The 25191-nt window shown below is 42.5% G+C and overlaps 2 protein-coding genes across 5 annotated transcripts in view; both read left to right on the forward strand.

Moving 5' to 3' along the window:
- The window catches only part of LOC110528544 (E3 ubiquitin-protein ligase Itchy), a 35415-nt gene extending 23680 nt beyond the window's left edge, over nucleotides 1-11735 (forward strand). For all 4 annotated transcript variants that reach the window (XM_021610664.3, XM_021610660.3, XM_021610661.3 and 1 more), the window contains exons 15-24: nucleotides 3705-3776; nucleotides 4143-4231; nucleotides 4341-4500; nucleotides 4960-5093; nucleotides 5382-5522; nucleotides 5627-5747; nucleotides 6097-6201; nucleotides 6314-6410; nucleotides 6673-6745; nucleotides 7148-11735. In XM_021610664.3, coding sequence (XP_021466339.3) covers nucleotides 3705-3776; nucleotides 4143-4231; nucleotides 4341-4500; nucleotides 4960-5093; nucleotides 5382-5522; nucleotides 5627-5747; nucleotides 6097-6201; nucleotides 6314-6410; nucleotides 6673-6745; nucleotides 7148-7247 — 1092 coding nt within the window. In that variant the 3' untranslated portion in view covers nucleotides 7248-11735. The remainder of the gene's footprint in view (nucleotides 1-3704; nucleotides 3777-4142; nucleotides 4232-4340; nucleotides 4501-4959; nucleotides 5094-5381; nucleotides 5523-5626; nucleotides 5748-6096; nucleotides 6202-6313; nucleotides 6411-6672; nucleotides 6746-7147) is intronic.
- A 7347-nt stretch (nucleotides 11736-19082) lies between these two features.
- pxmp4 (peroxisomal membrane protein 4) lies at nucleotides 19083-23677 on the forward strand. Its single transcript, XM_021610665.3, has 4 exons — nucleotides 19083-19255; nucleotides 19718-19780; nucleotides 19913-20111; nucleotides 20684-23677. Exons 1-4 carry the CDS (start codon nucleotides 19143-19145, stop codon nucleotides 20951-20953), a joined length of 645 nt encoding a protein of 214 aa, XP_021466340.1. The 5' UTR covers nucleotides 19083-19142; the 3' UTR covers nucleotides 20954-23677.
- Nucleotides 23678-25191: the final 1514 nt, after the last annotated feature.

Consider the following 25191-nt stretch of genomic DNA (forward strand, 5'->3'; position numbering starts at 1 on the left):
CAATGGAGTGAATCCTTACCACCACTACACCTGACTATCAGTGAGGCTTTGTCTGGCAGCGAAACAGTTAATTCAGCCTCGTTTACTGTCTTTTTAAAGAACATAGCTGATATGGCTGACTTGCTTAAACAAATGTGGTTTCAACTGACAATTGAAATGTACAAACTATGGCATAAGGGAGCGATGAGCGGATAAGAGGCATTCCGTAATTTTGATTAAGACATTAATGAGCGAGTTAAGACGTACGAAGTCAATAACTATTTGTTCAGCACTTTTAAAATATACAGCGACAGAATGCAGAACATGGGTTGCTCTTACAGTATTTTCCTGTACATCAAGTCTGAACCGTAGGATCAATAAAAGGGGCATTTAAGCCGACAATGAAACCTCTTACAATATTCAATGATTACATTTCTCAAAAACAGGTTATAGGCTACATGTGCACCACTTTCGTCAGAACAGTAGCGTTAGGTGAAATTAAGAGGTGAAAATATACCAAATGATTAGGGTGATGCACATGGGCTACTAACAGCTTACTACACAATATACACTTACTATTACTTTCTTAGCTACAGTATACATACAGTGAGCACCTTAATTCATTGGACAGTGACCATTTTGTTTTGTTATTTTGGTTCTGTACTCTAGCAATGAGTTTGAAAGGATACAATGAGGGTGGAGTGCAGACTGTCAGCTTTCATTTGAGGGTATTTTCATACATATCGGATAAACCGTTTAGAAATTATAGAAGCTTTTGTACATAGTCGTCGTCTCCCCCCCCCCCCCCTCGGCATCAAAAAACATTGGACAGTTTAACATAATGTAGAATTAAGTAATCATTGTTAATATTTGGTTGAATATCCTTTGCATGCAATGACTGCTTGAAGTCTGCGATGCATCAACATCACCAGACGCTGGATATCTTCCCTGGTGATGCTCTGCCAGGCCTGTACTGCAGCCATCTTCAGTTCCTGCTTGTTTCAGGAACTTATTGCCTGGAGTCTCTTCTTCAGCATGTAAAATGCATGTTCAATTGGATTCAGATCCGGTGATTGACTCGGCCAGTCAAGGATTTTCCACTTTCTGGCCATCAAAAACCCCTTCGTTGCTCCAGCAGTATGTTTAGGGTCAATGTCGTGTTGCATGATGATGTGCCGTCCAATGAGTTTGTATGCATTTGGTTTTATCTGAGCAGATAAAATATTTCTGTAGACTTCAGAATTCATTGTTCTACTTCTGTCTGCAGTCACATCATCGATGAAGACAAGTGAGCCTGTTCCACTGGCAGCCATACAGGCCCAAGCCATAACACCCCCTCCACCATGTTTCACGGATGAGGTGGTATGCTTTGGATCATGGGCATGTCTTTTTTTTTCTCCACACTTTCCTCTTTCCATCACTCTGGTACATGTTATTCTTTGTCTCATCTGTCCACAATACTTTTTACCAGAACTCTTGGGGTTATTTTAGGTGCTTTCTCAGTCTACCGGGTCTTTTGACATAATTGAGTTCTCCTGTTGTTTTTTTCTTGTTAATGATGAACCAAACTGTTGACTTGGGCATGCCCAGGGTTTTTGCAATGTTCCTGATTGATTGATTTTCATTTCTGAGCCATATGACGGCCAGCTTCATTTGCATCGACACTGCTGTCTTCCTCATGTTGTCACACCCCAACAACAACCTCCAAAGGCAATAGCAAAGTCTAGAATCAATACTATTCATCAACAGCTCTACTGCGGTCACTAATAACACAAATGAATACACCTGCCTAACGATACACATCTGTGAAGCCAATTCAACAAATACTTGTAGTACCTTAAAATGGGGGGACCATGTACAAAAGGTGCTGTAATTTCTAAACGGTTCATCAGATATGTATGAAAATACCCTCAAATTAAAGCTGACAGTCTGCACTTCACCCTCATTGTCATTATATCCTTTCAAACTCAAAGTGCTAGAGGACAGAACCAAAATAATGAAACAATTGTCACTGTCCAATGAATTATGGTGCTCACTGTATGTCCCTTGCATAGTACTTCATTATGCAGCAGCATACAAGACATTTTGGACTTTTGCTCAATTAGGTCCAACGGCGGTCCATTGTGGGCAAATTTTGTCATAAAAGTCTAGCATTCTCTGGATTTATGGTGGGAACGGGGGGGAACACACAGGCACTCCATTGAATAGCAGGCTAGTGTTTGCTTTGCAATGCTTGCAGTTAGCCACTGATTCCTTCTAAATGACTCATTGTTGAATTTGCGATTTCCAACTTGTGTAATCTTTATGTCCAATGGCCAATGAGCACCGATATGTTTTATCTATCATTTATCTTAGTTATTTCTCTTCATATGACAAGGATTAAAAGGGATTTGCCAGTAGATTGTTGACTTGATTCATGATGACTGCTAGCTAAAATGTTGACATGATCAGTCCAATCAAAGCTACAGTACATATAACGTGATTTGGGGCGGCAGGGTAGCCTAGTGGTTAGAGCGTTGGACTAGTAACCGGAAGGTTGTGAGTTCAAACCCCCGAGCTGACAAGGTACAAATCTGTCGTTCTGCCCCTGAACAGGCAGTTTACTCACTGTTCCCAGGCCGTCATTGAAAATAAGAATTTGTTCTTAACTGACTTGCCTGGTTAAATAAAGGTAAAAAAATAAATAATAATTTGACGTCATTTTACCTGTGAGCCTTCTTGGAACTGCACTTGTAATTTAACACTCTGGCAGGACCAAAGGGCTTACATTTTGGATATCTACCCAAACGAAGGACTTAAACTTGGCGATGACATAGTGTCCCCATGAGTGACAGAACACTGAGCCAATCACGGCGCAATGCTCCTATTTTCTGCTGGCTCGCCACACTACCACAGAAAGCACTGAGCTAGGCTGAAACGTCTGCATTTTGGAGCTGCCTCACTCAAGAAAACAAAAAAGAGACCATGTGTGTATTTGGCTTTATTAACTCAATGATATATATATTTTTTACACTGTTTTCCAACTGATATGTGACATGTATTAATGCCAAAATAACATGCAAAACAGGCAAGCCCCCCCAAAAAAATATATTTATACACTACCGGTCCAAAGGTTTAGAACACCTACTCATTCAAGGGTTTTATTTTATTTCTACTATTTCTACATTGTAGAATAATAGTGAAGACATCAAAACTATGAAATAACACATATGGAATCATGTAGTAACCAAAAAAGTGTGAAACAAATCAATATATATTTTACATTTGAGATTCTTCAAATAGCCACCCTTTACCCTGATGACAGCTTTTCACACTGTTGGAATATGTGATTATCCCACCTAGCTATCTTAAGATGAATGCACTAACTGTAAGTGTCTCTGGGTAAGAGCGTCTGCTAAATGACTAACATGTCAATGTAAACAGTCAAGCTCAATCAAGCACAGCTAACGTGTTTGACTTTTCAAATAGTACTTGAACCCAGGTCTGGCTTCTTCCAGTCAACATTTCCTTTTAAGGACGAAGACAAGTGAACATGTGCACACTTAAGGACACTTCGTGATTCCCACTTAGGTCCAATTTTCACTTAGTCATTCATTGATGTCAATGGGAAACTAAGTGAAAATTTGACTTAATTGGAATTTACGATTCCCCATTTTGGCCAAAAGGGAAGAACCCGAGTTAATCCTGTTGTTCCTGGGACCATAATGTGAGTCTTTGTCTTCCAGCAACTGTCAATGCCACAGCACATCAAGATCACTGTCACCCGCAAAACCCTCTTTGAGGATTCATTCCAGCAAGTGAGTGTATTTAAAAATAATATATATATATATATATATATATATATATATATATATATATATATATATATATATATATATATATATATATATATATATATTAGATTTTAAAATAATATATATATATTTTTAAAAAATTGGCACACCACTAAACTTGCGCTCTTTGTAGTCCCTGTGAATAAATACAAAAATAACACTAATTGAAAAGTTGTTAGTCTTCCAGGAATAGTTTGTCATTTCTTTTGAGCAACTTTGAGTACTCTATTTTTGCACCAGTGATACAGAAAGGTGGATGAATACAGGGGCTGTGTTCAAAAATAGTCAAACGTTGTAATGTTTCCAATTCTCTCTCTTTGTCCATCAAAGATAATGAGCTTTCATCCACAAGATCTCAGACGGAGGCTGTGGATAATATTCCCCGGAGAGGAAGGCTTGGACTACGGAGGAGTGGCAAGGTAACTTACCTATTTTGATAGGTTAAGTATGAGCTCATATTAGGAATCATTGTGTGTGTGTGTCAGTCTTTTCAACAGATTTTTTAAAACATTGTGTGTGTGTTTTCAGGGAGTGGTTCTTCCTGCTGTCTCATGAGGTGCTGAACCCCATGTACTGCCTGTTTGAGTACGCTGGGAAGGATAACTACTGTCTCCAGATCAACCCTGCCTCTTACATCAACCCCGACCACCTCAAGTACTTCAAGTTCATCGGACGCTTCATCGCCATGGTACCTACCTCAATGCTATCTATGGGGTGAATCCTAACCTCCACCTTTAGTCTAATTTTCACTAAGTCATGCATTGATGTCAATGGGAGACTAAGTGAAATTGACTTCAGTGGGAATTCGGATGCGGCCCTTCACTAGCCTGGGCCTTGTTCATAAGGGCTAGTAACATAACATGTTGTAACAGAAAATGGGCCTCCCTGTTTCAGTTTGTTCAGCGCCTACTGTAGTTGCTGATCACATCCCTGGTTCATGATGCCACTCTGTAGTTGCTGATCACATCCCTGGTTCATGATGCCACTCTGTAGTTCCTGATCACATCCCTGTTTCATGATGCCACTCTGTAGTTGCTGATCACATCCCTGGTTCATGATGCCACTGTAGTTGCTGATCACATCCCTGGTTCATGATGTCACTCTGTAGTTCTTGATCGCATCCCTGGTTCTTGATGTTTCTCTACAGTCCTTGTTCCACGGGAAGTTCATCGATACGGGATTCTCCCTGCCCTTCTACAAGCGCATCCTGAACAAGCCCCTGGCCCTAAAGGACCTGGAATCCATTGACACGGAATTCTACAACTCCCTCATCTGGATCAAGTGAGTCTGGGAATGGGAACGGGAAGTAGGAATGGGAATGTGGAGAGCTTTCCCTTATAATGGTGGTTTAGTGGCGGTGGCAGTTAGGATATGATGAAGATGATGGTAAGGGTTATAATGATGTTGAATATGATGAACAAATAATATTGAGGATCCTAGTGATGATGGTGATGATTATAACTATGAGTAAATTATGATGAAGAGGAGAAGAAAATGATGATGATGATAGTAACTGATGAGGTGAGGGGCTGGTGATGATTACTTTGACCCTCTTGTGGTTGCTCCCAGGGATAACAACCTGGAGGAGTGTGGTCTGGAGATGTTCTTCTCTGTGGACAAGGAGATCCTGGGGGAGGTTACTACTCACGAGCTGAAGCCGGACGGAGGCAACGTACTGGTCACTGAGGAGAACAAAGAGGAATACATCAGGTAGGATTGAAAACCAACTAGAAATTAGTGGGTACATATTTCTTGACCAACAGAAGAAAGCATATTATCTGATACATTCTGTGTTGTGTGTGTGCTTCCTCCAGGCTGGTGGCAGAGTGGAGGTTGTCCAGAGGGGTGGAGGAGCAGACCCAGGCCTTCTTCGAGGGCTTCAACGAGGTCCTCCCCCAGCAGTACCTGCAGTACTTTGACGCTAAGGAACTGGAGGTACACCATGGGTTTATTCATACACAGATCAAACGAGTTACTGTAATGAAGAAATTAGATGTGAAAACCACTCACACAACTTCATGCTTACTCGATCTGTTTTATCTCAACGTATGGTGGCTACACAGGAAATGGCATGGACCAAACTTCAGTATTTTCCCGTCAAATGTCTTCACTGAAGTATTGCGTGCTAGATTGTTGATGCTCAGGGTTTATTTGGAAACAGGTATTGGACAATCACCACAGTATACCGGGTTAAAAACCGTGTTAAAGATTATCCCAGACTTCACTGGTCATTCTTCCCCATTGAGAGTGGTGTAACATAATATCTGGTCCCCCCCCCCACTAGGTGATGCTGTGTGGCATGCAGGAGATAGACCTGGTGGACTGGCAGAGGCACACCATCTACAGACACTATGCTCGCAGCAGCAAGCAGATCCTCTGGTTCTGGCAGGTCAGCAGGCCTCTACTGTTTCATTCATCAATTATGGTATATCGTGAAGGGGTGTTTACTGTTTGGCGTATTTTGACAATTAAATGTTCTGATGTGAACATGTTTGTTACAGTTTGTGAAGGAGATGGACAACGAGAAACGCATGAGGCTGCTACAGTTTGTCACTGGCACCTGTCGGCTCCCCATGGGTGGCTTCGCTGACCTCATGGGTACGTAAGAGAACCGTTTCTGCTATCCATATATACCATATGTTTTTTTTATATTAAACTAACAACTAACCTACACCTTAAGGGATTGTTTATGGATAACTAGCAAGTAATCCATGGAAGTCAAGGATACAAATGTTTTTTGGGACCTTTATTTTGAAAGATATAGACATTGAAAGAGATCGATGGACCAGCTCTAGTCACAGAAATTGAGGATTTTGGTATTTGTGAGGAGAGTTTTCATGTCGTCATTTTGTGTTTTCAGGGAGTAATGGACCACAGAAGTTCTGCATCGAGAAGGTGGGCAAAGAAAACTGGCTTCCAAGAAGTCACACTTGGTAAGTTCATTAGTGGAGTTACTCTCCAGTCGTTTCTAAACGCTCACTGTCTGAACATCAACATACAATTCCTGTCATATCTGAGGGTTTATGCCAGTTCACCTCTCAATGTCAACTCAGTCTGCATTAAACGTGACCCTGCCACACAATACTTTGTCATTTTCAATTAAGTCATTAATAACCTTTCCTCTTGGTATTCAAACTATTGATTTTGTTATCAAATATAAATGTTATGCCACTTAAGACACTTTTATCCAAGGCAACTCTGTACAGTGAAAACATAATTTTTTGGTGTTAATTGTGCCATGCTCTTACCAACTGAGCTACACAGGACCTAAATCCATTTGTGTCTATCTACAATGTAATTGTTTCATTTTGTATTCCTTGTGTTTGTAATCCCAGCTTTAATCGACTGGACCTGCCCCCCTACAAGAGCTACGAGCAACTGAAGGAGAAGCTGATGTTTGCCATCGAGGAAACTGAGGGCTTCGGACAGGAGTAGTAACACACGGCAGCCTAAATGGCCACCATGAGGAGCCATTCTCCACGCACTTTGATCTGTCTAGGTTTCAGGCAGCTGCACTTTTTCCCCCCAGGTCCTGGCTCTCTTGAGATGGGCAGGCACTAACAGACACGTCTCTTTCTGTCAGTCCGGAGCCACGTTATACAGACCCCCAAACCTGAGGTGGAATCACTGTCTCCATGGTGACGACCCTTCATACTGAATGATTCAGCTTTCACCCCCTGACCTGTGTAACCCTGTTGAAGCTTGCCTTATTCTGCCTAATCAGACCACGTGTCCGGGAAGAGAGAGAGAGAGGAAGGGGAGGGGATGTTCCCTCCCCATGTCACATCTGCCTGTCACCTCTTCACCACAGTAGTTAATAATCACGGAAGATATTCACTACAATGTCAGCTGTTTCATTTCTTCCCCTTCGTCTCCCTGAGCACAGACTGTTGAGTGTATGAATGAATGCTAGAATTGTGTGCTGCTGACTCTTCCAAAAAAGTCCCCTTGTCAATTTGTGACATTTAGAGTGTTTTAGTTGATTTAACATGTTGCTTTCCAGATGAAATATTGAATCTTAAAACATTTACTTTGCTGGTACACCACGGTTGTGGTGGTAAGGGTTTTTGTGAATGTTATGATGAAAAGCTTTATTTTTGGCGTGCAATAGTTTTACAGTCAGATGTTTATGCCCTTTATATAGATAAACCAGACGTTCATTAATTACCTCAATCCAAAGTTTTTGTTTATAAAGTCAGTTGTAATCAAGTCTACGTATTGATTTCAACCCTGAATATTGAAAAGGGTTTTATTTAATTTTTTTATAGCCTGAAATTGTTGTAGCAAAACAGGGTCGTATTCATTTTTCACCTAATGGGAGAACATTGATCTTTTTTTTAAACTTTGAATGTTTTTGTGCCTTCTGACCATGACCCTGGTTTGTTGTGCGATTTGACCCTTTCTTTCCCAAACAGTCGGCATTAGGACCGTACTTGTCTACAATAATAGCATTGTTTTAATTTTTAAGGCAAACCGAACGAGTTACTAATGACGTGGGAGTGTCAGCAGTGTATCAAAAGTTAATGTAAGGACAACCGATAAGGAAAGAGTCAATTTAGGAATTAGATACAGTAATTAAGAAATATGACAACTGCTTGTGAAAATCACTCTCACTGAAAGGTAAACCTTTTTTTGTTGTATAGAGAATTATCATCAACTCCAAGATCTAATGATTAAGGGCTAGTTTAAATCATATCTACGCTAGCTGACACCCGCATAGCTGTTGTTTTGGTGGTGTCTGAGGTGGAACTGTGTTGGAGCTGTCAAATCCACAAGCGGCTGATGGGGTTTTACCTGAAGCAGACATTGCCATTGGATGTCACATTAACAGAAATCCCATGCAGCTGTGTTACAATTCCGAACACTGGCATCTGTGATGTAATCTACACCTCGATTAGGATGATATAAATCCTTATTATTTTGTTAATTGATTTTCAATTTGAGCATCATTATTTCTATATAGCCTAGACTTTCTCGTTCTGAGCTTCTAACACAGGTGGAAGGGGTGTGGCTTAGAGACCATGTTAAAGAGCAGCTGCTCAATGATTTGACGTCAGAATTGGCAAAAGGAGTTACCTCAGCGACTTTCAGGGTGGTATGATCCTCGGTGCCATTCGTGCCGATTGGGCTTTTCACGCACGACAGTGTCTAGGGTTTACATAGAATGGTGCGATAAAGAACATTAAGTCAGTGGAAGTCCTCTGGGCTAAACGGCTCGTTAATAAGAGGCCCGAAGGAGAATGGCAAGAATTGTGCAAGCTAACAGGCCGGCCACAAACAGGCAAATAATGGCACAGAACGGCATCTCGGAACGCGCAACTTGTCGGTCCTTGTCGCAGATGGGCTATTGCAGCTGACAACGGCACCGGGTTCCACTCCTATCAGCTAAACACGAGAAGCGATTACCAACACTGGACAATTGAGGAGTGGAAAAACATTGGCTGGTCCGATGAATCCCGGTTCCTTTTCCGTCATGCTGATAGCAGTCAGGATTTGGCATAAGCAGCATGAGTCCATGGCCCCATCCTGCCTGGTGTCAACAGTACAGGCTGGTGGTGTAATGGTGTGGGGAATGTTTTTCAGGCACACCTTAGGTCCCTTGATACCAATTGAGCAACGTTTTAACATTTCCAACACCTTGTAGGATCAATTCCCCGGAGAAGTCAGGGTGTTCTGGTCCAACCCGGTACTAGATGGGTGTACCTAATAAACTGGACGCTGAGTGTTTATATGTATGTCCCAGTGACATACGTAATATCCTTGTCGTGAGTGACTGGTATTTGAATTCATTTGACACCAACTTACATACAGTGCATACGGAAAGTATTCAGACCCCTTCCCTTTTCCACATTTTCTAACGTTACAGCCTTATTCTAAAATGGTTTAAATAATAATTTTCTCATCTACACACAATACCCCATAATGACAAAGCAAAAACATTTTTTTTTATTTTTTTTATTTTAGCAAATCTATACAAAAATTATAAACGGATACCTTATTTACATAAGTATTCAGACACTTTGCTATGACTCGGGAATTGAGCTTGGCTATATCCGGTTTCCATTGATCATCTTTGAGATGTTTCAACAACTTGATTGGAGTCCACCTGTGGTAAAATTCAATTGATTTGACATGATTTGGTAAGAGACGCAACTGTCTATATAAGATCCCAGAGTTGACAGTGGATATCAGAGCAAAAACCAAGCCATGAGGTCAAAGGAATTGTCTGTAGAGCCCTGAGACAGGATTGTGCCTTGACACATATTTGGGGAAGGGTACCAAAAGAATTCTGCAGCATTGAAGTTCCCCAAGAACATAGTGGCCTCCATCATTCTTCAATGGCAGAAGTTTGGAACCACCAAAACTTTTCCTAGAGCTGGCAGCCCATCCAAACTGAGCAATTGTGGGAGAAGGGAGGTGACCAAGAACCTGATGGTCACTGACAGAGCTCCAGAGTTCTTCTGTGGAGATAGGATAACCTTCCAGAAGGACAGCCATCTCTGCAGCACTCCACCAATCAGGCCTTTATGGTAGAGTGGCCAGATGCAAGCCACTCTTCAATAAAAGGCACATGACAGCCCGCTTGTAGTTTGCCAAATTGCACCTAAAGGACTCTGACCATGAGAAACAAGATTATCTGGTCTGATGAAACCAAGATTAAACTCTTTGGCCTGAATGTGAAGCGTAACCTGTGGAGGAAACCTGGCACCACCCCTATGGGGAAGCATGGTGGTGGCAGCATCATGCTTTGGGGATGTTTTTCAGCGGCAGGGACTGGGAGACTAGTCCGGATTAGGGAAAGATGAATGCAGCAAAGTACAGAGAGATCCTTGATGAAAACCTACTCCAGAGTGCTCAGGACCTCAGAATGGGGTCCAAGACAACGCAGGAGTGACTTGGGCACAAGTCTCTGAATGGACTAACCAGAGCCTGGGCTTGAACCCGATCGAACATCTCTGGAGAGACCTTTAAAATAGCTGTGCAGCGACGCTCCCCATCCAACCTGACAGCTTGAGAGGATCTGCAGAGAAGAATGGGAGGAACTCCCCAAATACAGGTGTGCCAAGCGTGTAGCGTCATACCCAATAAGATTTGAGGCTGTAATCACTGCCAAAGGCGCTTCAACAAAGTACTGAGTAAAAGGTCTGAATACTTATGTAAATGTGATATTTCCGGGGGGGGGGGTTGTAAATTTTTAAAATGTCCAAACCAGTTTTTGCTTTTTCATTATGTGGTTTTGAGTGTAGATTGATGAAGGGGGAGAAAGCAATTTAATCAATTTTAGATGAAGGCTGTAACTTAACAAAATGTGGAAAAAGTCAAGGGGTCTGAATACTTTCCGAATGACAAAAATAGTGTTAACCCCAGCCTAGTGGCTGTCTTAGCTGTGAGTGTCTGGGTTGTTTTGGAAAGACTCCTTGAGCTTCCATTAAGAAACACACTTTTCGTTTAAAAACAAATATTTTCAAAACGTCATGTATTGTGTGCCGTGGCTGTCTCGTCTCTGATACCACTTTATAACTGGGTGTAAAGTCAGGGCGTTTCGACATCCCATTGCTTCACTGCATCCTCAAGACTTCTTGACCACACACTCATTCTGGCTCACCACCTCATAGTGCACTGCCATGAAGAGATTGCTGTTATTAACAAATAACAAGTGATAGCGCCTTACTCGGCTTATTAACCACTTTAAATTATTGTTCTTTTTTAAAGTATTGCCATGTTCCCAGATCATAAAGGAATAAAATGTACAGAAATGTGTTGGTGTTAACTAATCATGTTGATAGTATTTTTCATTGTTAAAGCTCTCTAACATTTGAATAAATGTGAGTTAATGGTTGGATGCTAGTTATTTTTTCTTATGTGAAGATGAAGGATCTTTATCATGTAAAAAACAAATCTCAATAAACTGGGCAACTGGAACTTCCGTCTTTTGCGTGATATTTTTTATTTTTTTTACATTTAAGTCTCGCAAAACCTCAATTCAGACGCTATCAAATATCTGACGCTGAAATTAATTTAGTAACTGTCCGGTGAAAATCTCACTTAAAAGTTAATATTCTGTTAACTCATACCCAAATAATGTTATTGACTCTTCCTATACTTGTATTTGTGGCCAAAACACAAATTAGAGAAATTACAATAAAAAAAACTCAAACTTGTATCTGCTTGCTATTTCCTCTTAGAGGATGATGTCATCCTTAGGAGGATAGGCTGGCCAATCAGCGGTCTACTCCCTTGAATGAGTTAGCTTGTCTACCTCACCTGCTACCTCAACTGTCTTTTCACTACTCAGGGCTGGATTTTCTTATTCATTTGTACATCTGCTGTGGTTAGTTTGAAAGTTGGAGACCTGAGGAACCAGCTGCAGGGGGAATGGTGTAGAAAAATAAACTGAAGAGCGGGAACATGGAATATCTGTCATACTGTAGTTCTATACTCGGTAGTCTCCCTACAGACCTTGTTGCCGGTGATGTCTGGTGAGGACTTGCCTTACAACTCTCTCAGCCTATTGCGGACAGTCTGAGCACTGATGGCGGGATTGTGCATTCCTGGTTTAACTCGGGCAGTTGTTTTTGCCATCCTGTACCTGTCCCGCAGGTGTGATGTGTGGATGTACCGATCCTGTGCAGGTGTTGTTACACGTGGTCTGCCAATGCGAGGACAATCAGCTGTCCGTCCTGTCTCTCTGTAGTGCTGTCTTAGGCGTCTCACAGTACGGACATTGCTATTTATTTCCCTGGCCACATCCGCAGTCCTCATGCCTCCTGCAGCATGCCTAAAGCACGTTCACGCAGATGAGCAGGGACCCTGGGCATGTTTTTTTTTGTGTGTTTTTCGGAGTCCGTAGAAAGGCCTCTTTAGTGTCCTACGTTTTCATAACTGTGACCTTAATTGCCTACCATCTGTAAGCGGTTTGTCTTAACGACTGTTAAACAGGTGCATGTTCATTAATTGTTTATGGTTCATTGAGCAAGCATGGGAAACCGTTTTTAAACCCTTTACAATGAAGATCTATTCTTTTGATTTTTACAAATTTTTACCTAGTACTTCCGGCGCCGACAGAGATGGCCGCCTCGCTTCGCGTTCCTAGGAAACTATGCAGTTTTTAGTTTTTTTACGTGTTATTTCTTACATTAGTACCCCAGGTCATCTTAGGTTTCATTATATACAGTCGAGAAGAACTACTGAATATAAGATCAGCGTCAACTCACCATCAGTACGACCAAGAATATGTTTTTCGCGACGCGCATCCTGTGTTCTGCCTTACAAACAGGACAACGGAGTGGATTCCATGCAGCGACCCAAAAAAACAACTCCGAAAAAGAGGGAAACGAGGCGGTCTTCTGGTCAGACTCCGGAGACGGGCACACCGTGCACCACTCCCTAGCATTCTTCTTGCCAATGACCAGTCTCTTGACAACAAGGTTGATGAAATCCGAGCAAGGGTAGCATTCCAGAGGGACATCAGAGACTGCAACATTCTTTGCTTCACGGAAACATGGCTCACTGGAGAGACGCTATCCGAGACGATGCAGCCAACGGGTTTCTCCACGCATCGCGCGGACAGAAACAAACATCTTTCTGGTAAGAAGAGGGGTGGGGGTGTATGCCTTATGGCTAACGTGACATGGTGTGATGAAAGAAACATACAGGAACTCAAATCCTTCTGTTCACCTGATTTAGAATTCCTCACAATCAAATGTAGACTGCATTATCTACCAAGAGAATTATCTTCGATTATAATCACAGCCGTATATATCCCCCCCAAGCAGACACATCGATGGCTCTGAACGAACTTTATTTAACTCTCTGCAAACTGGAAACGATTTATCCGGAGGCTGCATTCATTGTAGCTGGGGATTTTAACAAGGCTAATCTGAAAACAAGACTCCCTAAATTTTATCAGCATATCGATTGCGCAACCAGGGGTGGAAAGACCTTGGATCATTGTTACTCTAACTTCCGCGACGCATATAAGGCCCTGCCCCGCCCCCCTTTCGGAAAAGCTGACCACGACTCCATTTTGTTGATCCCTGCCTACAGACAGAAACTAAAACAAGAGGCTCCCACGCTGAGGTCTGTCCAACGCTGGTCCGACCAAGCTGACTCCACACTCCAAGACTGCTTCCATCACGTGGACTGGGACATGTTTCGTATTGCGTCAGATAACAATATTGACGAATACGCTGATTCGGTGTGCGAGTTCATTAGAACGTGCGTTGAAGATGTCGTTCCCATAGCAACGATTAAAACATTCCCTAACCAGAAACCGTGGATTGATGGCAGCATTCGTGTGGAACTGAAAGCGCAAACCACTGCTTTTAATCAGGGCAAGGTGTCTGGTAACATGACTGAATACAAACAGTGCAGCTATTCCCTCCGCAAGGCTATCAAACAGGCTAAGCGTCAGTACAGAGACAAAGTAGAATCTCAATTCAACGGCTCAGACACAAGAGGCATGTGGCAGGGTCTACAGTCAATCACGGACTACAGGAAGAAATCCAGCCCAGTCACGGACCAGGATGTCTTGCTCCCAGGCAGACTAAATAACTTTTTTGCCCGCTTTGAGGACAATACAGTGCCACTGACACGGCCTGCAACGAAAACATGCGGTCTCTCCTTCACTGCAGCCGAGGTGAGTAAAACATTTAAACGTGTTAACCCTCGCAAGGCTGCAGGCCCAGACGGCATCCCCAGCCGCGCCCTCAGAGCATGCGCAGACCAGCTGGCCGGTGTGTTTACGGACATATTCAATCAATCCCTATACCAGTCTGCTGTTCCCACATGCTTCAAGAGGGCCACCATTGTTCCTGTTCCCAAGAAAGCTAAGGTAACTGAGCTAAACGACTACCGCCCCGTAGCACTCACATCCGTCATCATGAAGTGCTTTGAGAGACTAGTCAAGGACCATATCACCTCCACCCTACCTGACACCCTAGACCCACTCCAATTTGCTTACCGCCCAAATAGGTCCACAGACGATGCAATCTCAACCACACTGCACACTGCCCTAACCCATCTGGACAAGAGGAATACCAATGTGAGAATGCTGTTCATCGACTACAGCTCGGCATTCAACACCATAGTACCCTCCAAGCTCGTCATCAAGCTCGAGACCCTGGGTCTCAACCCCGCCCTGTGCAACTGGGTACTGGACTTCCTGACGGGCCGCCCCCAGGTGGTGAGGGTAGGCAACAACATCTCCTCCCCGCTGATCCTCAACACTGGGGCCCCACAAGGGTGCGTTCTGAGCCCTCTCCTGTACTCCCTGTTCACCCACGACTGCGTGGCCACGCACGCCTCCAACTCAATCATCAAGTTTGCGGACGACACAACAGTGGTAGGCTTGATTACCAACAACGACGAGACGGCCTACAGGGAGGAGGTGAGGGCACTCGGAGTGTGGTGTCAGGAAAATAACCTAACACTCAACATCAACAAAACTAAGGAGATGATTGTGTACTTCAGGAAACAGCAGAGGGAACACCCCCCTATCCACATCGATGGAACAGTAGTGGAGAGGGTAGCAAGTTTTAAGTTCCTCGGCATACACATCACAGACAAACTGAATTGGTCCACTCACACAGACAGCATCGTGAAGAAGGCGCAGCAGCGCCTCTTCAACCTCAGGAGGCTGAAGAAATTCGGCTTGTCACCAAAAGCACTCACAAACCTCTACAGATGCACAATCGAGAGCATCCTGTCGGGCAGTATCACCGCCTGGTACGGCAACTGCTCCGCCCTCAACCGTAAGGCTCTCCAGAGGGTAGTGAGGTCTGCACAACGCATCACCGGGGGCAAACTACCTGCCCTCCAGGACACCTACACCACCCGATGTTACAGGAAGGCCATAAAGATCATCAAGGACATCAACCACCCGAGCCACTGCCTGTTCACCCCGCTATCATCCAGAAGGCGAGGTCAGTACAGGTGCATCAAAGCTGGGACCGAGAGACTGAAAAACAGCTTCTATCTCAAGGCCATCAGACTGTTAAACAGCCACCACTAACATTGAGTGGCTGCTGCCAACACACTGACAATGGCACTGACTCAACTCCAGCCACTTTAATAATGGGAATTGATAGGAAATGATGTAAATATATCACTAGCCACTTTAAACAATGCTACCTTATATAATGTTACTTACCCTACATTATTCATCTCACATGCATACGTATATACTGTACTCTATATCATCGACTGCATCCTTATGTAATACATGTATCACTAGCCACTTTAACTATGCCACTTTGTTTACATACTCATCTCATATGTATATACTGTACTCGATATCATCTACTGTATCTTGCCTATGCTGCTCTGTACCATCACTCATTCATACATCCTTATGTACATATTCTTTATCCCCTTACACTGTGTATAAGACAGTAGTTTTGGAATTGTTAGTTAGATTACTTGTTGGTTATTACTGCATTGTCGGAACTAGAAGCACAAGCATTTCGCTACACTCGCATTAACATCTGCTAACCATGTGTATGTGACAAATAAAATTTGATTTGATTTGATAATTATCTTTGAAAGACAAGGTCCTCTAAGTGTAGAGGATTAGCAACTAAAGAAGGTTCTTGGCGTGTGTGAAGCCCGACGATTAACCAGAAATCGAGGCGGCTGGAGGGAGGAAAGTCTGGCCGTGATGCTGTGCTTTGAGTTGGAGGTTCTCCCTGATAGGGTGATGTTAGGATATGAGTTATTTGGTTAGAGCATTTGTGCCTAATGTTTTTCAGGGTTTCCGCTGCCAGAAGTATGGGCATGGTCAGTGTGTAGGAAGGTTCAGCTGAGATGTGGTAGGGGTGGAGGTTTCCATTTAGTGGAGACATGTCTGAAGGAGGAGCCCTGACAGTGTAGTAACTGTGAAGATAGTCATTAAGCCAAGAATACAGAAATCCTGGTTAAAGTGAAACAGATACAGTGCCTTGCGAAAGTATTCGGCCCCCTTGAACTTTGCGACCTTTTGCCACATTTCAGGCTTCAAACATAAAGATATAAAACTGTATTTTTTTGTGAAGAATCAACAACAAGTGGGACACAATCATGAAGTGGAACGACATTTATTGGATATTTCTAACTTTTTTAACAAATCAAAAACTGAAAAATTGGGCGTGCAAAATTATTCAGCCCCTTTACTTTCAGTGCAGCAAACTCTCTCCAGAAGTTCAGTGAGGATCTCTGAATGATCCAATGTTGACCTAAATGACTAATGATGATAAATACAATCCACCTGTGTGTAATCAAGTCTCCGTGTAAATGCACCTGCACTGTGATAGTCTCAGAGGTCCGTCAAAAGCGCAGAGAGCATCATGAAGAACAAGGAACACACCAGGCAGGTCCGAGATACTGTTGTGAAGAAGTTTAAAGCCGGATTTGGATACAAAAATATTTCCCAAGCTTTAAACATCCCAAGGAGCACTGTGCAAGCGATAATATTGAAATGGAAGGAGTATCAGACCACTGCAAATCTACCAAGACCTGGCCGTCCCTCTAAACTTTCAGCTCATACAAGGAGAAGACTGATCAGAGATGCAGCCAAGAGGCCCATGATCACTCTGGATGAACTGCAGAGATCTACAGCTGAGGTGGGAGACTCTGTCCATAGGACAACAATCAGTTGTATATTGCACAAATCTGGCCTTTATGGAAGAGTGGCAAGAAGAAAGCAATTTCTTAAAGATATCCATAAAACGTGTTGTTTAAAGTTTGCCACAAGCCACCTGGGAGACACACCAAACATGTGGAAGAAGGTGCTCTGGTCAGATGAAACCAAAATTGAACTTTTTGGCAACAATGCAAAACGTTATGTTTGGCGTAAAAGCAACACAGCTGAACACACCATCCCCACTGTCAAACATGGTGATGGCAGCATCATGGTTTGGGCCTGCTTTTCTTCAGCAGGGACAGGGAAGATGGTTAAAATTGATGGGAAGATGGATGGAGCCAAATACAGGACCATTCTGGAAGAAAACCTGATGGAGTCTGCAAAAGACCTGAGACTGGGACGGAGATTTGTCTTCCAACAGGACAATGATCCAAAACGTAAAGCAAAATCTATAATGGAATGGTTCAAAAATAAACATATCCAGGTGTTAGAATGGCCAAGTCAAAGTCCAGACCTGAATCCAATCGAGAATCTGTGGAAAGAACTGAAAACTGCTGTTCACAAATGCTCTCCATCCAACCTCACTGAGCTCGAGCTGTTTTGCAAGTGGGAATGGGAAAAAAAATCAGTCTCTCGATGTGCAAAACTGATAGAGACATACCCCAAGCGACTTACAGCTGTAATCGCAGCAAAAGGTGGCGCTACAAAGTATTAACTTAAGGGGGCTGAATAATTTTGCATGCCCAATTTTTCAGTTTTTTATTTGTTAAAAAAGTTTGAAATATCCAATAAATGTCGTTCCACTTCATGATTGTGTCCCACTTGTTGTTGATTCTTCACAAAAAAATACAGTTTTATATCTTTATGTTTGAAGCCTGAAATGTGGCAAAAGGTCGCAAAGTTCAAGGGGGCCGAATACTTTCGCAAGGCACTGTAGAGGTAGCTAAAGTCAGAGTAGGACCGGGTGTTACATATGCAGTGAGAAGGGTGGAGAGGGAGGGAATGCTTCTGCTGTCGCTGTGATAACAGGGCCAATGAAAAAAGTTAATTTTACTGTGCGTTGACAAATCCAGGTTTTTGGCCTTCATGGCAATGGTTGTGAATTGTGCTGTGCAAGTAGAAAGCGGGTCAGAGAATTGCCATTATTGTGAAAGCGGCAGGATGTTTTCTGGATGCTCGAGACACAACTGCAGAGGATCTACAGAAGATGTTGGGAGAAGGAGTGCCACCCTCCCACGCCTGTGGGCCAAGAAGGGATTCATTTACCTGAACTCTAGCATGGATAGTTGGCTAGGGGTGGGTAGTGTAGTATATGTAGTTTCGGATGTTTCTTTTTTATTTGTGAAAAAAAAAAATGTTTGCATTTGAAGTCGAAAAACACAGTTGTATTGGATGCCAACCTCCATTAAACCCAAATGGAGAAGAAGTACTCACAATTATGTTATTGGAGTACGCTCACAACATTCCAACACAGAAAAGCTGCTCTTAAAACATACTTAACTACAATTTTTTGGAAGGAAAACTATTTTTCTCATATTGTAAATAGGTCATATTTCATAGAACTCTGGCAACACTGGACAGTTACTGTAACTTGGTGGCTGTCCTCAGGCTTAAATAGGAACCTTCATGCAGATTCCTCGTCCCGTGACGGAAAATATTTGCGCGGCACTAAAAGGGTTGGGTTTGTGTCACATTCATTCAAGACCCCCGAAATGGCAGGTCCAGATTTAGTCAAAACTGTGGTGTACACGATTAATAATATATTACAGCAAGAAAAGTATAAAGCTGCACTTGCAGTTGTTAAAGGATTCCGAAATGGTGCCGTGTGAGTTGTTTACTTAGCTACTTACTTTCTAGCTAGCTAACTTACTTTGCTTATTTCTAGCTAGCTAGCTTGTCCACTTCGCTAGAATCTGTTATCTACGTTAGCTATTATTTTACAGCTTGCTATCCAACGTACAGTAGCTAGCTGCCCTTTGAACTAGTTAGCCAAGGTTGGCCAGCAAGCATATTGAAATAACTAGCATATTGAACATATTGAAATGTAGCTAATGATGATGGTCAAGCAAAGTCAACTAGATGGACCTAGCGCTGTTGTTAGTTAACTAAAGTTAGTAGCTATCTATCAAACCCTGAAACACTTGACATTAGTTAACCTAACTGTAGCTAGCTTGCTAACTCAGTGGTTTGACCTTTCTCAAGATTCATACAGTTTGGCTGACCTGCCATATCACACACGTGTAAATCAGTTGACACTGACCTTGAACCTGATATTTCTCATTTCCAGTTATGGGGCAAAAATCCGGGCACCCCATGCTCTTGTCATGACGTTTCTTTTCAGAAGTGGAAGGTAAGAAGACGTTTTAGCACTCTCCCAAATCACTTAGCTAGCGCTAAAATAAATCAAAACTGCATCAAAAATTGATAATGGTCTATTAACAATGGACAATGCGCTCCCCACCCCCCTTTTTCATATGCACAGCCTGAAAGATAAGCTGCGAGCCATTGTGAAGGCCACGTACCAACACTCGCGCAATCTCGCCTACTTTGTGTTCACGTACAAAGGACTGCAAGCCCTACAGGAGAGGATCCAGGGGAAGAGTCTACCATCTCAGTCCTTCTTCGCCGCCTGCCTCGGTGGCTGGTTGGTGTTTGGGGAAAACAACAACATCAATAGCCAGGTAATCCAGAACAAAAACATGGCATAAACTGCTCTATGATGATCTAGGGAAAGAGTTATGAGAGATGAAACTAGCACAAGTGCCAGAACCTCATTGGTAGCCCTATTTCTCTCCCCCCCCCCCCCCCCTTCCTGAAGTCACAGGTAAGTCTATGGGCCAAATGTCCACTCCTGAAATTTTAAATGTGCAGGTGAGTTGTGAACTGTCCAAATAACCAGTGACACAAAACCAGCACACTGGAACATTTGTTCCTCGGTAGTCGTCCCATCCCATTTGTTATATTTGTCTTTCCACAAGAGATTAATAGCCAGATAAATTGACAATACTTATGTCATGAGGGCTGCGCTCAACCTGGGTTACTAGTGCCAATACATGTCCAATAAAACATCTGGATAGGTTGTCACCTTGTTGCACTATGTCAAGTCTTCAAAGTGGTTACGAGAGAAAATAGTGGTCGAAAGAAAGCTTGTTCTTATGTAGGCTAGTCAATATTCTACCTTACTGTATTTCTAATGAAATGTACTTCCTTGTTATCTTGTCTAATGAAAGGATCTTTCTTGTTACGTCTCTAGATCAACATGTACCTGCTGTCTAGGATCCTGTTTGCCTTGTCACGCCTGGCTGTGGAGAAAGGCATTGTACCACAGCCCAAGCGGGACCCCTTCCCCCTGTTTGCTACCCTGGTGTGGGGCATCGTGCTATGGCTGTTCGAGTACCACCCCCACACCCTGCAGCCTTCACTGCAGTCCTCCATGAACTACCTCTACCACGACAGCAACGTGTGGCATGATATCTCAGACTTCCTTGTCTACAACAAGCCAAGGACTGTCGCGCCCAAGTGAGCTAAAGCTAAAATAAGCATCTCAATAGACTAAAGTGTCTTCCTCGTCTCCTTTCCTTCATCTGGTCTGAAAGAACTGGACAGGGTGGAAAGCAAATTCCCAGTATGACTTTAGACTGTTGCGATGCAGGCCTGGGCCCGTATTTAAAGTGTCTCAGAGTTGGAGGGCTGAGCTAGGATCAGTTTGGCCCTTTAGAAAATAATGAATAAGATGATACATACAGTACCACTCAAATGTTTGGACACACCTACTCATTCAAGTGTCTTTATTTTGACTATTTTCTACAATGTAGAATAATAGTGAAGATATCAAAACGATGAAATGACACATATGGAATCATGTAGTAACCAAAACATATATTTTAGATTTTAGCTTCTTCAAAGTAGCCACCATTTGCCTTGATGACAGCTTTGCACGCTCTTGGCATTCTCTCAACAGCTTCACCTGGAATGCTTTTCCAACAGTCTTGAAGGAGTCCCCACATATACTGAGCACTTGTTGGCTGCTTTTCCTTCACTCTGCGGTCTAATTCATCCCAAACCATCTCAATTGGGTTGAGGTCGGGTAAATGTGGAGGCCAGGTCATCGGATGCAGCGTTCATCACTCTCCTTCTTGGTCAAATAGCCCTTATACAGCCTGGAGGTGTGTTGGGTCATTGTGCTATAAGCGAAAACCAGATGGGATGGCGTATCACTGCAGAATGCTGCATTAGCCATGCTGGTTAAGTGTGCCTTAAATTCTAAATAAATCACAGACCGTGTCACCAGCAAAGCACCATCACACCACCTCCATGCTTCACGGTGGAAACCACACGTGGAGATCATCCATTCACCTACTCTTTGTCTCACAAAGACACTGCGGTTGGAACCAAAAATCTCAAATTTGGACTCCAGACCAAAGGACAGATTTCCACCAGTCTAATGTTTCTTGGCCTAAGCACGTCTCTTCTTCTTATTGGTGTCCTTTAGTAGTGGTTAATTTGCAGCAATTTCACCATGAAGGCCTGATTCACGCAATCTCCTCTGAACAGTTATGTTGAGATGTGTGAAGCATTTACTTTGGCTGCAATTTCTGAGGTGCAGTTAACTCTAATGAACTTATCCTCTGCAGCAGAGGTAACTGGGTCTTCCTTTCCTGTGGCGGTCCTCATGAGAGCCAGTTTCATCATAGCGTATGATGGTTTTTGCAACTGCACTTGAAGAAACTTTCAAAGTTCTTGACATTTTCCGGATTGACTGACCTTCATGTCTTAAAGTTATAATGGACTGTCGTTTCTCTTCGCTTATTTGAGCTGTTCTTGCCATAATATGTACTTGGTCTTTTACCAAATAGGGCTATCTCCTGTATACCACCCCTACCTTGTCACAACACAACTGATTGGCTCAAACACATTAAAAAGGAAAGAAATTCCACAAATGCACTTTTTACAAGGCACACCTGTTAATTGAAATGCATTCCAGGTAACTAACTACCTCATGAAGCTGGTTGAGAGAATGCCAAGTGTGTGCCAAGCTGTCATCAAGGCAAAGGGTGGCTATTTGAAGAATATCAAATATCTGGATTTTGGTTACTACATGATTCCATATGTGTTATTTCATAGTTTTGATGTCTTCACTATTATTCTACAGTGTAGAAAATAGTAAAAAATAAAAAAAAACCTTGAATGAGTATGTGTGTTCAAACTTTTGACTGGTACTGTATATCGCCTAGATCAGCACTATTTGTGAATACGGGTCCTGGTTCTCTGCCATGTTAAATCAAGAGCTAGTGATTATAAACCTTTAAAGAAATTAAATATTTTTAAATAAATGTTGGCTTTCATTAAAAACTATGTGCTCCTAGATCTAGTGTAAGTGAAATAAATAATACCTGAAAAGGTGTGAAGCGGATTTGCTCTCCCTGTCAATCTAGAATTGTATCAGTTTTTATATGCTACTGTAGTTTAGAACAGATTTTCCCAAGCTCGGTCCTGGGGGCATGTTTTGGTTTTTGCCCGGGCACTACACAGCGGTTTCAAGTAATCAAAGCGTGACCATGAGTTGGTTATTTGAATCCGCTGTGTAAACCAAAATGTGGCCCCCAGGAACGAGTTTGGGAACCCCTGCTTAAAACTATGCACTACCTACAGTTTTTTTTCCCCAATGCACTTAACGCACTTGATTCATAGAATAGCATATTTTCCAGTAATTACTAGATTCTTTGTAATGTTCTTTAATGTTTCTTTCATAAGATAGTGCTACTTTGTTTTTAATAACAAAGCAGTAAGCAGGATTTAATGTGATATTTCCATGATCTAAAACCGGTGTTTTTAAATTTTTTATTTGAATATTCATATACTACTCATTTTACTTTCCTTTGTTTTTGGTACGAATCATCAGTTTGACCTTGAACAGTGTTTGCTTGTTAAATGTTTGTTACAATGACTTGTAGGTTAGCATGATGCAAAATGTACCTACAGTTCTCTTAAAAGTGAATTGCCTTTCTTAGCCATACTGTCATTGAACAAGCCCAATTCCGTTTCTCCCTCATCGAGTATGCACGTCCCTCTCAAGGATTTCAAACCATTGGTGTATGCATTTGGCTTGAGGGAGCCTCAATTATATTCCTTTCACCAACCCATTCCTCACAAAATTCTTCTGCTTAGAATTGAGGCTACAGATTACATTCAGTTATCTAATTATACAGGCACTTCAAATGCAACAGAATAAATGCTGCTTTTATGATTTATGTAGTATATTATTACTTTCTTGACACATTTGCCTGTGATTTGCGTGGAATGAAACATGATTGTATTTGTCAAACAAAGTAGCCACATGGTGGTGCCAAGTAATTCACAATTTCATGTGAAACAGACAACCCATACATCTTGCACCCACACTCAAGATGTAGATCATTTTCAGAAGGAAATAATTTTAAAACTAAAATAAACAACTTATCGTGGTGTTCACAACTAGTTAATCAGGTGTGTTAATGCTTGGCTGCACCCTATAAAAGCCTGCACACACTACGGCCTTTTAGGACAGGCTTCTGCACAGCTACCCCTGACCTTCAAACAGTAATAGATGTTGTGACCTGAATTTCAACCATAACTACTGTCAAGCCACGGAATAGTATGATAATCACCTATCGACTTATAATTCCACTATGCTGATTTATAGGCCAGCATTTAGCGTGTTGTTCACTTTTTTTATTTGATTTCACTATTTCATCATTTACAACTGCGACCTGGCCAAGATAAAGCAAAGCAGCGCGACACAAACACAGAGTTACACACGGGATAAACAAACACAGTCAATAACAATAGAAACATCTATATACAGTGTGTGCAAAGGTAAGATTAGGGAGGTAAGGCAATAAACAGGCCATAGTGGGGAACTAATTACAATTTAACATTAACACTGGAGTGATAGATTTGCAAGTAGAGATAATGGGGTGCAAAAAATAACATGGGGATGAGGTAGTTGGGTGTGCTATTTACAGATGGGCTGTGTACAGGTGCAATGATCGGTAAGCTGCTCTGACAGCTGATACTTAAAGTTAGTGAGGGAGACATAAGTCTCCAGCTTCAGTGATTTTTGCAATTCGTTCCAGTCATTCGCAGCAGAGAACTGGAAGGAAAGGCAGCCAAAGCAGGAGTTGGCTTTGGGGATGACCAGTGAAATATACCTGCTGGAGCATGTGCTACGGGTGGGTGCTCCTATGGTGACCAGTGAGCTGAGATAAAGGTGGGGCTTTACCTAGCAAAGACTTAGATGACCTGGAGCCAGTGGGTTTGGTAACGAATATGTACTGAGGGCCAACCAACAAGAGCATACAGGTCGCAATGGTGGGTAGTATATGGGGCTTTGGTGTCAAAACGGAGATCACTGTGATAGACTACATCCAATTTGCTAAGTAGAGTGTTGGAGGCTATTTTGTAAATGACATCATCGAAGTCAAGGATCGGTAGGATAGTCAGTTTTACGAGGGTATGTTTAGCAGCATAAGTGAAGGAGGCTTTGTTACGAAGTAGGAAGGCAATTCTAGATATAATTTTGGATTGGAGATGCTTAGCGTGAGTCTGGAAGGAGAGTTTACAGTCTAACCAGACACCTAGGTATTTGTAGTTGTCCACATTTTCTAAGTCAGAACAGTCCAGAGTAGTGATGCTAGACGGGCGGGTAGCGATCGGTTGAAGAGCATGCATTTAGTTTTACTTGCATTTAAGTGCAGTCGGAGGCCACGGAAGGAGTGTTGT

The sequence above is a fragment of the Oncorhynchus mykiss genome, chromosome 7 (assembly GCF_057628025.1).
Source record: "Oncorhynchus mykiss isolate SJ-2025 chromosome 7, ASM5762802v1, whole genome shotgun sequence".
In the NCBI taxonomy this organism is placed as follows: domain Eukaryota; kingdom Metazoa; phylum Chordata; class Actinopteri; order Salmoniformes; family Salmonidae; genus Oncorhynchus; species Oncorhynchus mykiss.